The sequence below is a fragment of the Panthera uncia genome, unplaced genomic scaffold (assembly GCF_023721935.1).
Source record: "Panthera uncia isolate 11264 unplaced genomic scaffold, Puncia_PCG_1.0 HiC_scaffold_52, whole genome shotgun sequence".
NCBI classification, from domain to species: domain Eukaryota; kingdom Metazoa; phylum Chordata; class Mammalia; order Carnivora; family Felidae; genus Panthera; species Panthera uncia.
Window position 1 is genome coordinate 2,607 of NW_026059671.1, and position 16,061 is coordinate 18,667.

General features: G+C 39.9%; 1 protein-coding gene across 1 annotated transcript; it reads right to left on the bottom strand.

Annotated features, from left to right (window-relative positions):
* Positions 1 to 522: 522 nt before the first annotated feature.
* On the bottom strand, positions 523 to 15,962 carry LOC125918184 (zinc finger protein 512-like; the record flags this gene model as incomplete). The annotated part of the gene is made up of 9 exons (XM_049624221.1): positions 523 to 885; positions 2,047 to 2,109; positions 3,048 to 3,149; positions 9,731 to 9,925; positions 13,108 to 13,275; positions 13,888 to 13,986; positions 14,402 to 14,488; positions 15,016 to 15,140; positions 15,788 to 15,962. Coding segments are annotated over 9 exons (1,347 nt in total), but the record flags the coding sequence as incomplete, so codon positions are not given.
* Positions 15,963 to 16,061: the final 99 nt, after the last annotated feature.

Genomic DNA, 16,061 nt, shown 5'->3' on the forward strand with positions numbered 1-16,061 from the left:
TATTTCATCCCTAAAAATTTCAGCATATATCTACCTAAGAACAAGGGCATTCCCCTGCAAAACAATACAATGATCACATTTGGGAACATTAACATTGACTCATTATGATTATTTAATAGAGTCGTATTCCAATGACTCCAGCTGTCTCATTAATGTCTTTCATAGTTGTTTCTTTGTGGGTTTTTTTTTTTTTTTTACGTTTATTTATTTTTGAGACAGAGACACAGCATGAACGGGGGAGGGTCAGAGAGAGAGGGAGACGCAGAATCTGAAACAGGCTCTAGGCTCTGAGCTGTCAGCACAGAGCCCGATGAGGGGCTCGAACTCACGGACCGTGAAATCATGACCTGAGCCGAAGTCGGTCACCCAACCGACTGAGCCACCCAGGCGCCCCTCTTTGCGGTATTTTAAACAACCTTAAAAACAGGTTGCTCCACAACATTAATTAGAATACTAGAAAACGGAAGTATGGAGAACGTCAGGAAACAAGAATTCCAAAGGTGTAAACTCAACCTACTGCCCACATGCCTGATTTAACTGAATTTAAAAGACTCAGAAGAGCTCAAGGATGCTCAGACTTATACTGACTACAAATGCTTTCATAGAAAATATAATTATGCATCTAATTTTACAAAGTATTTTAACTCCAATGTCTCCAGTAACCACTTTCAAGCTACTTTCCTTGGCAGTCCTAGCCCAACACAACACACAAATTCCACCTTTCTTGGGGCACATGTATGGGTTCCAAGGATTACAAAAACATGATGGGAAAAGCAGGGACCTCACCTCGGCGTGGACAGAGTTGATGTGATACTTGACACCACTCTCTGACACAAATTCTTTTTGACACAGAAGACACTTGTATTTTCCAGCCACAAAGTTTCCCTGTTTTTGAGAGAGAAAGAAAAGGGAATTACTGGTAAATTCAGGAACACATACCTGGGCCATGTGTGGGGATTGTTAGAGATGAAAAGAGGGGATTTTCCTTCAGCAAAGGTAAGAAGGAAGAAAATCCAATACAGCAATATACTTGGGAAAACCAGATTTAGGCAGACTATTACCACTAGAAATCTATCCTAATATAGTTCTGTACATAATACCCCCACCCCCTCAACACAACCTAAAGTATTCCTACTTTTATTATGTAACAAATCACCCTTTTCTATCTTCCCTAGTTTCTGTCACTTCACTTCCAGATTCTCTTGGTTCCTCTTCCCACATGATCAAACTCCTGAAGTTCACCAGAGGCACCAATGTATAATTCTTCCCGCTATAATCCACTGCTCCAAAGAGTGCCTCGCAAATCCAGATTTAGAGGTGTATTGTCCATAATGCCTAGTTTAAGGACTCAGAAACTAAGATCATGATGACAAACTCCTAAGCACTTGTGGCCAGATCTGGGTTGGATGCCTACACTCCCTTGCTGCTTTGAACTGAGATTTCTCTCCCCTCCTGAAGCTCTGAGTGTCCACGGTGCTAATTTTGTGTGAGGAGATATTTCTGAATGGAATTAAAAAGTGGCAGCAGTCCCCATGTCTGTGAGTCAGAGGGCACCTGGGTCAACACAGAAAAGATGCAGTGAGGTGAATATCTGTTTGCCTGACACCCAGGGCTAGAGTCTACCTCCCATCCCCAGAGGCTATATAATTCAGGTGGGATTAGAGGATCTTCATCATCCAGATAAGCACATGTAAACTGATTCTAGAAATTTTAAGGCCCAATAAACAGGGCAGGTCCAGGGCAGGACAGGCTCAGGTAGAAAAAGTTACCTCCCTGATATAGACTCAAAACTAATAATAATACTTTTCCTCCAACTTTTTTAATTGATAAGACTTAAGGCTATGTTGGCTTCTTCTATATCTTGGACATATCAGGACATCCCATCCAATACCAGATCAAGAATCTTTAGGACATAAAAAACTAAACAAGCCTCTGAACTTAACAGTAAACAGGGTGACTAGCTGTTCGCCTAAACTGAATTCTCTTCCATGTCAGACTTTTGTTTGAGAGATCACATTAAGATAAAGCATTCAGAAAGTTACAAACCAAGGTACAAGAGCCCAGGTGAGCCTTAAGGCCTGATACACTACTGTAGACAGCCTCACAACCCTGAAAGAGAGAAGAAGAAATAATGTGAAGATTATACCAAACCTCATCCTTCTCTTAGCAATCTGGCCGTTCACACTGACCAACCCTACATTTAGAGGAAGAAGCCCAATAAATTGTACTACAAACCAAACAGAAAAAAATTCACACACAAGCCACAAAAGGAAAAAGGAAAACCATGAAAAGGTATTTTTTTAAAAAAAGAAGGGCTTAAGATATTCCCTTCCCTGATACTTTTTCTCTGACTTTTAGAGAAACAGAAAATTGCATGGTTGGATTTTTTTTTTTTTTTTTTTTTTTTAAATCTGCCTTCTTTAGTATAAATATGTCTCCTGTTTCTGGTAGATATCCTCCTTCCCAAAGTACTGTGTATACAGCTGTGGTGGATTAAAGAAATAATGGAAATTCTCTGCCACTCTTCCCTGTAAGAAGAGGAGTCTATTCACCCTCCCTTTGAATCTGGGTTAACCCTGTGATTCCTTTGACCAATAGAATGCCATGGAAATATTGCTGAACAAATTCTGAAGCTAGGCCTGAGAGATCTACAGCTTTCATCTGCATGTTCTTGGAACACTCTAAGAAGTCAGTTGCCATGTACCCTGCTGGTAACCCACTACAACCTCATGGACAGAGAGGCCATGTGGAGAGCGAAGCTCCCAGCTCAATTAGCTGCACAGAAGCTATCTTGGACGTTCAGATCCCATCTGAGCTTGCAGCTGAATACAACCCATGAGTGATCCCAGCTGACGCCATGTTTAGCAGGAGAAGGCTCTCTGAGCCCTGCCAGAATTACTGATTCACAGAATTCTGAACAAATAAAATAACTAATGTTTTAAGCCACTAAGGTTCAGATAACTTTGTCATGAAGGAATCAGTAACTGAGACAGAAGTTTGATAACCTTGATAAACATTTACTGAAAAAATGAATGAGAAAGAACCACCTGGTTAGGGCACTGAATGCGATGATATTTCTTGATATCTGACTTCCATTTGTGTAGTACTTCCTGGCTGAAGGTAGGAAGCCCAGGGCGAGTATATTTTAACTACAAGACAAGAAATATTTTATTGGAGGAATCCAACTTCCAACCAAAATATCCCAAAAGGTTCATACCCAACTCTTTAGGTTATGTAATTCTGGAGTCTGACAAACATATTTTCATGTGCCAAAAATATTGTAGTATGTAAGACCCTTTAAATACAAATTTATCTGAAACTGGTAAGTATAACTGTCTGTTTTTTAATCTTAGAATAGTTTTGATTTTTAACAGAGGGCAGGAGAGGAGACTTTCAGATATAGCACTTCATCTACAGTTTTAAAAAGCTAGTGACAGAGCATTTACACAGTTAAAATACTCATTACGAAAAAGACAAAGATACAAATATGTACTGTAAAATATAGATATACTCATAAATATGGTACATATATACACATATATATACAACATATGCAACAGAAATATATGTAGATGGGGGAAAAGCTAGAAGGCTATACCTCAAAATGTTAACAGTAGTCCTCTCTGGGTGGTAGAATTTTGAGTAGCTTTAATGATTTTTCCCTGCTTATCTGCATTTCTCCTTTTTCTTCAAAGGTGTCATGTTAATTTTTGGTATTTAAAAAATTCAGGGGCACCTGGGTGGCTCAGTCAATTGAGCATCCGACTTTGGCTCAGGTGGTGATCTCGTGGTTTGTGAGTTCGAGCCCCGTATCAGGCTCTGTGCTGACAGCTCATCAGAGCCTGGAGCCTGCTTTGTATTCTGTCTCCCTTCTGTCTCCCTCTGCCCCTCCCCTGCTCATGCTCTGTCTGTCTCTATTTTCTCTCTCAAAAATAAACATTTAAAAAAAACGCAAACAAAGAAATTAAGGTTCAACCTAAAACAAAGATGTGAGAGAACTTGGGGATGGAACACATGATTTTTACTTATACTGCCCAAGCAAAATTATTCCTCACACTTGCCTTCACATGCTTGACCCAAGTTAGTCTCTCTCTCTCTTTTCTTTAGATTTATTTATTTATTTATTTATTTATTTAGAACCCGACGTGGGGCTCGAACTCACAACCCCAAGATCAAGAGTTACATGCTCCACCAATTGAGCCAGCCAGGTGCTCCTAAGTTAGTCTCTTCTTACAACTACTATAGTGTCCAGAAAAGAGACAGCTAGCACCTGTGGAGACAGTTCTTACAAAGTCCACCACAAGTAATAGCTGTATTTCCAGTGAGTAAACAATCCTCCTGCTTGGAAAATGGAAGTATCTGAAAAGAAGCTGATGCTCTTTCTGAGACAGAAAAACAGAACCAAAACCCAGAGGTAAGAGGAAATAAGGAAGGCAGCCTAAAGGAACTCTGCCAAATCTATAAGAGGAATCAGAGCACAGAGCTGGCTTTATTTATAAGCACCTCCTCTCTTCTGCAGCTAGGGTATACAGGTCCATCTAAAATCCTTTTATAGTGATAAGAGAATATTTGCATAAACTATTATATTCATATAATAAACTATCATGTTTACGCAGCTATAAAAAAAAGAAACGAGGATAATCTCTAAGAACACATATGGAGTGATTTCCAGGATACACTTTTAAGTGAAGTAAAGCAAATTACAAAAGAGTATCTATGTGAGAAAGAAAAAGATGTAAGAAAATATGCATGTATCTGGTCATCTAGCTCATAAAAATACAGGAAGGATAAAGCAGAAACTGAGTGTGGTGGTCTCTGCAGGGAGCAAGGTGGGCACAGGATGGAAACAAAAGGGTATTCAGAATGGGAAAGCTGGGAAGAGGGCAGTGCCCCTTCTATAAGATGACCTTTTGTATAGGGTCTGACTTTTAGAACTATGATAATGTTTCACATACCCCCCAAGAGAAATGACTAGTTTCAATTAAACAGGATGTAGGGGGAACTCAAAATGTAAAGAAAAGTAACACATGAACCTAAGGATTACAAATGAGAAGCATAATGAAGGGAGCGAGGGAGAAAGCCAATCTAAATAACCGTAAAATAATACTTTGAGGGACACCTGGGTGGCTCAGTCAGTGGCGTATCTGACTTTGGCTCAGGTCATGATCTCACAGTTCATGTTAGTGTGGAGCCTGCTTAGAATTCTCTTTCTCTCTCTCTCTCTCCCTCTCTCAAAATAAATAGGTAAGTTAAAAAAATAAAATAAAAGAGTACTTTGACTATATACTGTAAGGCTGAAGATGAAAAGAATGATATACAAATATTCTTCTATAGCTAATAAACCTGTTTTTACAGGGGTATGGCTTAATAATTGTAAAACCACTTTATGTTATATTAGGACTAAGCAAATAAGTAAATATATTACAAACAGTGAGAGCTAGGTTTTCTTACTGTTAGAGAAAGGAGTTACAAATAAGCACAAAGGAAGGCAAGAATGAAACTTGTGGTGTTGGACTGGAAGTGAAGGTATCATGGCTTTAAATATGTATACAGACAGACATAAAAATGAACACAGAGTGTGTGTTTTCATCTACGAGTAGACATACATATATATCCTAGTTCTAGCCACCAAGAGGGCCCAGAAGCAATGACACCCCAGCAGGAATGAGTACACCCAGCATTCAAATCTTGTTTTTTAAGTATATTCTCCAATAAAAGAAACCAGCATTCTTTAGAGAAATGGTTGATTCCAGGGCGGGGGAAGGGAATGCACAAGATGACTCTACAGCACCTTATGTTGTCAAAGAGTACTCAAAAAAATGATAGAAGCATGTCAAAAAGGCACAGGGGCCCACTGCAAAGAGCTCTTGATGGCCAAATCGGGAACAATTTGAGCCAAAAAATGAATAATAATAGCACTGGATTATACACCTACAATAAAATATCCATGAGTCCATACTGATATAAATAGATTAAGAGAAAAAAAGGACGTATTTTCTCACAGAATTTCAATTAATAATTTATGGAAGAAGTAATGGAAACACAAACCATCATTAGGCAAACAACCATAATAATAACTGTTGCAGGCAAGAGTCACTGACGGATGCTACAGCAAGTGGGCAGAGGTATGATAAGACACAGGGTAGTTGCACAGTGTCACTATCCCAACAAAATGTTCACTAATTACAAAGAGGAAAACTGTAATTTTGCCTTGGAGAAAACTGGACAATACACCCTAATCAAGTGATCAAAGTTATCACTGGTAAAAAAGACACATCAACATCATATACCTCCTAATATGGTACATTGAGAAAGGCAAACACTGCTTCAGTGGTAATCTTGACAAAAACATATAACTTTCAATCTAATCTTGAGCAAACACTAGACAAATCCATATTAGGGATATTCCACAAAACAACGAGCCTGTTCTCTTCAAAAGTGTCAAGAGCACAAAAGATCAATAAAGCCAGAAGGATGATAACAGATGGGAAGAGACCAAGGAGACTCAGTAAAGAGAATTAAATGTGAGATCTTGATGGGATCCTATGTTATTGGTTATGTAAGATGTTGGCATTAGGGGAAGCCAGGTAAAGAGCATATGGGAACTCTGTACTCTGTACTAATTTTGCAATGACTCAGTAAGTCTAAAATTATTTCCAAATAAAAAGATTTTTGAAAAAGGAATATAGGGGTGTCTTGGTGGCTCAGTCAGTTAAGCTTCTGACTCTTGATTTCAGCTCAGGTCATGGTCTCACGGTTTGTGAGTTCGAGTCCTGTGTTGGATTCTGTCTCTCCCTCTCTCTGCCCTTGCCCTGCTTATGTGCTCTCTCTCTCAAAATAAATGGAAACATTTAAAAGAAAGAAATATATATTTGTGAAACAAGAAAAAATATTTATTGGTCTCTGCCCTCAGTTCCTGCTAATACTCAGTCTCTGAACCTGGTTCCTGATAGAGAGTTCCTAAAACACCTACTAATTTTCTGAGTAATACCAGTATTTGGACAGAGTTCATAAATCCCTTGGAATTTCCTGGGTGATAGGAGTATCTTTTGTTTTGATGAGGTAATACTCTGTGGGCTCCTCGGTGGGCTAGCCACTGGCAAAACCAAGCCTTGATTAGAAGCTTTGAACTTTCAGACACATTCCCCATTCTCTAGAGAGGGAAAGGGGCTAGGGATAGTTAATCAATCATGCCTATGTGATGAAGCCTCTATAAAAGTCCCAAAATTATGGGGTTCAGAGAGTATATATATGTGCCAAGAGGGTGATACACCTCCAACTCCACAGGGATAGGAGCTCCTATGCTGGGGACTCTTCTAGACCTCACTCTGTATTTCTTCATCTGGTTGTTCATCTGCAGATTTTATTATATCCTTTATAACAAACCAGTAAACACGTTGCCCTGAGTTCTGTGAGCCATGCTAGCAAATTACCTAAACCAGGGAGGGGAGCATGGGAACTCCAATTTTTAGCCCAGTCAGTCAGAAGTACAGATGACAACCTGGGACTTGTGACTGGCACCTGAAATTGGAACAGTGTCAGGACTGAATTAAATTGTAGGACACGCAGATGGTGTTAGAAAATTAGTCTGTGTGGGAAAAACCCACACATCTGGTGTCAGAAGTGTTAAGTGTGTAGTAGTATGTGAGTAAAAGAAAACACAAGAGTTTTTCCTAGACCATATTGCTTGTATTTGCATTAAAAAACACTGGAAGGACACACAAGAAACCGGTAAGAATGGCTACCATGGATACAGGCTAGAACAAGGATGGGGTGAGAGTGAGATATCTCAATGTTTATTATCATTTTGACTTCTGAACAAGAATATATTATCTATTCCAATTAAATTTTTAGTTTAAAACAAAACAAAATAATAACGCCTTTAACCTACACAATGTCAAACTATAAAACTGATGATTTTAGGAGAGTATCTGCTAGATAAGACTAGCAAACCTTATCAATCAGTTAACAAATATTTATGTCTAATTCCCTACACCGATCAACACAGTGAAAGCAAACGGACTACAATATCATAAGATACATACCACTGTACAAAATTCACATTTAAACTGAAATTTAGATAACCACATACTTTAGCCTGTGGCAGTAAAAAAGTAGCAATGAGTCTGAAACAAAAAAGGATGCTCTGATACTCAAGAACAGGATCCAACTCCTTGGACACCAGTAGGACTGGTTTTTAGACCAAATAAAAGGTATCCACTTCCACGAATTGACATTTTCTTATAATATATGACATTCCCCTCATGAGTCAAAGCCCTAGGCCAAATCTAAACTATCTTTCTTGATACCATGGAGAGTAATAGGTCCTTAGCTCTAACCTTAATCTTTACTCGTATATCCTCCCAAGCCCTTCCCATGACTACCCCATAGTCATATACTCCTTATCTCCTCTTGGCCAAATATGTTCCTTTGGTCTATGATCTATTTTAAACCAAAGGCTTCTAAGCTACATTCTATAACCCTGAGAAGTACACTTGGGGCCATGGAAGGAATGATAAAAGTATCAAGGAGAAGGCCAAGTAGGCAAAGTTTTGGGCTCACTACCCCTAGTTACATACAGAAACTCCATTTTTAATTTTTTTTTTAATATTTATTTTTGAGAGAGAGAGAGACAGACAGAGCATGAGCAGGGGAGGGGCAGAGAGAGAATGAGACACAGAATCCGAAGCAGCTCCAAGCTCTGAGCTATCAGCAGATAGCCCAACATGGGACTCAAGCTCACAAACTACAAGATCATGACCTTGGCTGAAGTTGGACACTTACCCAGCTGAACCACCTAGGCACCCCAGCGACTCTATTTTAAGTTATTCTACATATTGGTGTTTTATATAATTTTCATTTGGGAAAAAAAAGTGGGTGGGGAGAGGAGTTCTGTTGCTAGAAAAACAAACTGAAATCCTTTATCTAAACTAAATATAAACTACTACATACAAATTAACAAAGTGGAAACAGAGACTAACAAAAGACTAACAAAAAACTAACAAAGTGGAAACAAAGACTAACAAAAAAGACGAATCTGGAATTCGGATTCCCTCCAGAAGCAGTTCAAAATTAAGAGGGTTCCTTAAGGAACTTCTGAAACAGACGGTCTCTCTAGGACCCATATGGATCCAAACACTGAAGCTGGATCAGACATACTCCATCTCTAAGAATTAAGAAGCAACATACTGATAAAGAAATTGTAGTTTATATACACAATGGAGTACTATGTGGCAATGAGGAAGAATGAAATATGGCCCTTTGTAACAAGGTGGACGGAACTGGAAAGTGTTATGCTAAGTGAAATAAGCCATACAGAGAAAGACAGATACCATGTTTTCACTCTTATGTGGATCCTGAGAAACTTAACAGGAACCCATGGGGAGGGGAAGGAAAAAAAAAAAAAGAGAGGTTAGAGTGGGAGAGAGCCAAAGCATAAGAGACTCTTAAAAAATGAGAACAAACTGAGGGCTAAAGGGGGGTGGGAGGGAGGGGAGGGTGGGTGATGGGTATTGAAGAGGGCATCTTTTGGGATGCACTGGGTGTTGTATGGAAACCAATCTGACAATAAATTTCATATATTTTTTAAAAAATAAAATAAATTAATTAATTAATTTAAAAAAAAAGAAGCAACATACTGTTTATCATGTACTCAAGTGCATTTACTTTTCCGTATGTACTAAGCACAACATCAGACATGGTTCAAAATTAATGCAAGTTTCTACTTTACCTTCCGGTCATCAGGCACCAAATCCTGAAGCACCTTCCTCTTAGGCCATTCCTTGGCCAGTTCAGCAGAAGCCAGCTCCTGCAGGTGGTACACAGCTATCTTGGCAGAACGCCTCTGAACTCGACCCCCACTCTTTGGCTCCAGGCTCATCTCCTTTAAGCACTCTGGCTGTCCTGACTCTGGAAAGAATGAGATCTGCAAGAATGAGACATAGCAAAACACAGGCCTGAGAAGTGGCTTCCATCAAAGCCAATGATTAAGGGCTATCCTTCCTGCTCTAAGTATCAAAAGCTCTTCACTGGCTTGCTAACCACTAGCATAAAGCTCTACCACCTTCATGCGTATTTTGCGGATATAAAAAATTTCTTAGAGTAAAGTCTGTTCTATTTTAATAAGTAAAGGTCAAGACATAGCCATGTGCAAAGACATGAACCTCAACCCATTCCTACCTCATACTACCTATAAAAATTAACTCAAAACGAAATGTAAACCATGTAACTATAAAACTTCTAGAAGAAACAAAGGGAGGACATTTTTGTAATCCTAGGTGTAATGGTTTTTTGATGTGTCACCCTGGCTAGGCTACAGTCATCAGTTATTCAATTAAACGCTAATCTATGTGCTGCTGTGAAGGACTTTGTAGATCTAATTAAAGTCCAGAATCAGTTGACTTTAAGTAAGAGAGGTGTGACAGAAGAAAAGGCAGGAGAGATTCAGAGTGTGAGAGAGACTCGATACTGCTGCTGACTTGAAGAGGAAGGGACCACAAGCCAGGGAACATAGATGGCCTTCAGAACCCGAGAACAACTCTCGGCCTACAGCAACCAAGGAAATGAGGTCCTACAACTAACTGCATGGAACTCAAGTCTTAATTTTAACGAGCCTCAAAACAGATTCTCCCCTTGAGCCTCCAAAAAGGAACAGTCCTACTGACACTTTGATGCCAGCCTGGTGAGGTCCTACACAGGGGAGCCAGCTGAGCTGTGCTATCCCTGGACTTCGGGCCTAATACACTGAAACAATACAGTTGTGTTATTTAGGCCATTAATTCTGTGGTGATTTTTTTAAAATGTCTTATTTTCTGAGAGAGAGACAAGAGTGTGAGTGGGGAAGGGGCAGAGAGAGAGGAAGACACAGAATCAGAAGCAGGCTCCAGGCTCTGTGCTGACAGCTCAGATGCAGCACTGGAACCCAAGAACTGTGAGATCATGACCTGAGCCAAAGTCAGACACTCAACCGACTGAGCCACCCAGGCCCCCTTGTGATTTTTTATAGCAGCAATAGAAAATCGGGTTGGGGGGTGCCTGGGTGGCTCAGTTCATGATCTCACAGTTCATGAGTTCAAGCCCCGTATCTGGCCCTGTGCTGACAGCTCAGAGCCTGGAGCTTGTTTCAGATTCTGTGTCTCCCTCTCTTGCTCTCTCTGCCCCTCCGCCACTCACACTCTGTCTCTCTCAAAAATAAATAAAAACATTAAAAAAAAAAAAAAGAAATGAAAAGAAAACTGGGTTGGGCAAAGAGATATTAGAAACAAAAACAAAAAAAGCATTACCCATAAAAGGAAAAAATGATAAATCGAACTTAAGAACTATGCTCTTTGAAAAACACTATAGGGGTTCCTGGGCGTCTCAGTCGGTTGGGCATCTATCTGACTCTTGATATCAGCTCAGGTCATGATCTCACAGCTGTGAGATCAAGCCCCACATCAAGCTCCACACTAAGCAGAGCCTGCTTGGGCTTCTCTCTCTCCCTCTCCCCCTCCCTTGCTTGGGTGCTCTCTCTCCCTCTCAAGATAAATAAACTTATAAAAAAATTTAGAACGCTGTAAATAAATGAAAAGACAAACTATAGACTGGGAGAAAATATTTGCAAAACATGTATCTGATGAAGGGCTTCTGTCCAAAATATATAAAAAACTCAGAATATCCTCAAAACTTCCTAGTAAGACAACAAAACTCCAATAATAAAGGATTTCAATGGCCACTTCAAAAAAGAAGACACTTCACTAACAACTGACATTGCCAATAAACAAATGAAAAGATGGTCAATGTCATTAGTCACTAGGGAGATGCAAATTTAAACTTCAGTGAAATACCACTGCATACCTAATAGAATGGACTAAGAAAAAAATGAAATTAACAACAGCAAATCCTAACAAGGATACAAAGCAACTGGAATTCTCATATTTTACTAGTGAGAATGCAAAATGGTACAGCCACACTGAAAAGGAGTTTGGCAGTTTCTCATAAAGTTAAACATACATTTATCATATGACCTAGCTATCCCATTCCTAAGTATTTACCCAAGAGAAATTAAAATTTATTTTCACACAAAAGCCTTTTATGTGAATGTTTATAGTAACTTTATTCATAATTGCCAAAATATGGGAACAACCCAAATGTTCTTCAACTGATGAATGGATAAAGAAACTGTGAAACATCCATACAATGGAATCCTAGACAGAAATAAAAAGAAATAAATTAATGATACATGCAACACATGGATGAGTCTCAAATGTATTATGCTAAGTGAAAGAAGCCAGACTCAAAAGGAAGGCTACATATGGTATGACTCCATTTATAGGACATTGTGAAAAAAGCAAAACTATAGGGACAGAAAATAAATCAGTGGTCAAATCGTTCTATATCTTGATTGTGCTGGTGACTACATGACTATGTATTTGTCAAAACTCATAACTGCACACTAAAAAGGGTGAATATATTGGGGCGCCTAGGTGGCTCAGGCGGTTAAGCGTCCAACCTCGGCTCAAGTCATGATCTCACAGTTCATCGGTTTGAGCCCCGCATCAGGCTCTGTGCTGACAGCTCAGAGCCTGGAGCCTGCTTCGGATTCTGTGCCTCTCTCTCTCTCTCCGCCCACCCCCCCATACTGTCTTCGCTCTCAAAAAATAAACATTAAAAAAAATAAAAAATTAAAAAATTAAAAGGGTGAATATTAATTATCATATGTAAATTATACCTTGAAATTGAATTCTAAAAAGAAACATGAGGTGGGGGAAGCCTAGAAATGTAATCAAGGGGGAAAAAAATCAAGACAAAAAAATTGGAATGGAAGAACCAGCCGGACAGAAATTTCCACAAAATTTCTAGCTAAATCGGAATGCCTTAAGCTTTAAAAGTATAATAATGAGTTTACTTCTGCACAGATTACACGCTGAACTTTGATTTCTCTAACCTAATTACGTTCAAAAGGCAGAAATAAGAGAACCAAGGAAAAATAAGGAAAGGAAAACAAAAGCATTCAAAGATTAAAAGGGGATACAAATAAGGAACAGCGGATGTATGGGAAGATGTCGGAGTAAGGAGTCCCCAAAAAACAGATCCCCAAACAGGGTCTGGAAAGTAATCAGTACTCACAGGCCCATGCTCTGACCTCAGGTGATACGCAAGTCCAGCCTTCGATTTATATGGCTTTCCACAGTGGTGACATTTCAGGGTCATCTCCTCCAGCTCTGCAGCCCCTTTGCCACATTTTCTGACATGGTACAGATATCCCATGATGCTGGTGAAGCTACTAGAGCAACTCTGAACACAGGAGAAAGGCCTGAACTATAATCTTACATCTTTTGACATGATTTCTCAATTTCTCAACAGCCACAAAGCATTCAACCACCACCTCACGTAAATAGATCCTCTGGTATCACTAGACCCTCTCCAACACTTCCCATTGGCACAACCTTTCCTTGGCCCTTGTGCCTGGCCGAACGCCTGTCCTGTCCACTACCAACCGTGACAGTCAAACAGTTTAGTTGGCATTCAGTAAACTGGATCTGTGTGTCTCCCCTGTGGCAGAGCTTCCTCTCTGGTCTGTGACTCGACTCCACCCCAGTATCATACACCCAGCAATGGCAAAGCTCCTCACAGTGAGAATACTAAGATCCTTTTCATCACACTAAAAAAGGATGGTAAAGAAACTCCTTTGAACAAAGGGAAAGAGGGGGGAAATAAGTTTGTGGAGATGAGAAAAAAAATAAAGAGCTACTAATGAATTCAAAACAGCTGGAAAAGCAGGAGCCACTCTTACGCTGTAAGATGACACAGAACCAGGTCTACAAGAGAGAAGAAATGGAACAAAATAACAGAAAGACATTGATTCAAGACTCCAGGCAGAAGGAGACACTGTCCCTGGGCTCTTACCTCGCGCATGCACCTGAGCTTTCCCAGTCTCTTTAAAACTGTTCGGAGCCGCTCTCTCTCACTTGGTTCGTCTATTTCATCTCCAGCCTTCAAAATGGGCTAGAAAGCAAGACAAGCAAACAAGCAGATGATTCATGGAAAAGACAGATACAGAAAAAAATTGTATCATAGGAGAATCAAGGACTGGACTAGCACCTAAGCCGATGCCCATGAAGCTTAGTTATCTGACTCCTGGCTTTCTCCATCTTCTCCTAGACAGACAAGGAAGCAAATGTAATGCAAATAAGAGCTCAGAGCCTCTATCTTCCAGGAGACGAACCTCTGGGGCTAACCTAAACACACAAATACCCACCACAAAGGTTTCATGTGCATGACTCTTCTATCAAAAAGGTATTCTTACTCACACCCCTATAAAGCCCCAGAGCCTTAGACACCTCCACTGGGTTATCCGCACTCATCTAAGTAAAGACATCCAAACACACACAGGCTCATACAGGACAGAAGATACTCTTACCAAGCTATTATGATTTGCCATCACGTGATACTTCATCCCTGCCAGTGAACGAAGTTGTTTCCCACAGTGATGACAAGTAAACATTTCCTACAGGAAGAAATACTGCTCAGTGTCAGGTTGTTCAACAGAGAAACAGAATGTAACAAAGTCCTACCCGGATGCTCTCGTCTGTGTCTCCTTTATTTCCAAAACCCAAAGAATCTCAAAACCCCACAACCTCAGTGTCACATCCTCAAGGGTAAAGAAGTAAAAGTAACTCATTTTTAAAGGAGTAAGAATTACCATTTACTGAGCGCCAACATTTGCCGAGTAACGGGGTGGGCACTCAGCATGTATTATTTCTTTCTTATCCCCTCAGGGACTACATAAAATTATTTGTATAATTTGTAAGATAAATGAGAAAAACAAGGTCCACACATAAAAAGCTAAATGACACAACCAGTAAGTGGCTAAATGAAGATTCAAACCCAAGTCTGTCAGACTCTAAAGCCTCTGTTTTCCTTGTAACACAATGCTGCTGCTTCTCCACAGTAATCAGCACACTGACACAGCGATAGTTGTCTGAGGTATGGGAAAAGGTCATAACCCTTATGAAACGCCACAAAATCTCTAACCTGTTTGCAGGTCTCCATGTGTTTCTTTAAGCCCTCTATGGTCTTCCTCCCCACCGCCTGGCAGGTAGGACAGGAGACACTGCCTTTATCCACGATTTCTAGGTACCATTGTTCCTCCAAACTGCCTACAAAGCAGAGAAAGAAACACTTCATAATTTGCAGAATTCTCTAGAAACAGAAAACGTATTCCTGGAATTTAGTAAAAGTATCATTTTTTTTCCTTCCTGGGGAAAAGACTCTTTCTAGAAGTAATTTTTTTTCAGACAATGAGGAGTTTCTGATACTCCTACTCAGTCCTCCACGACGAAAACCATCTGAGAACCATTCAAAAGCCCAGCAGCTTAAAGAACTGGGCAACATTTTTTTTTCTAGCTTTACTGAGGTATAACCAACAATGGGCAACATTTTCACAGCAGCATATAATAATGGGATACTTAGATATATAACAGCCAATTTCCTGTTTCCTGTGTGTCTGAAGATGTTCTTAAATGTTTTTATCCCCATTTAGTCTCCATGAAAATTCTGACTACCTTCATTATCCCTATTTAGAAACAAGGTAACTAAAGCCTGCAGAAGTTAACTAGATGAAGGCAGACCAGAAAATGAGTTAAAAGCCAAAACTTAAAGGAGGGTCTGACTGGCCTCCAAACCCATACCCTTAATAACTGCCTCCTTAAAGAAACTCTTTGTAACATCACTCCTTGACCAACAACAACAACAACAAACAGAGTGCGAGACCTTGATACCCCAAAGCTTCCAACAGAAAACATACCTGCTGCGTAAGCTGGTGGTTCCTTCCGAATACGACGAGCCTGGGATTTAGGATTAGGTTGAGTTTTAGGCCGTTGCTTCCTCCCTGACACAAGACAGAAACTTGAAGCCCAACATATCACCTTTGCTATCCAATCTGTTACTATCAAAATTTCCTCCCATCTCTTCTCAACACCCTATGTCCCACTCCCTCAACCAACCGTCTCCCTTAAGTTATGACAGGGTCCCTCTCTCTCTGCCCCTCCCCCATTTGTGCTCTGTCTCTCTCTGTCTCT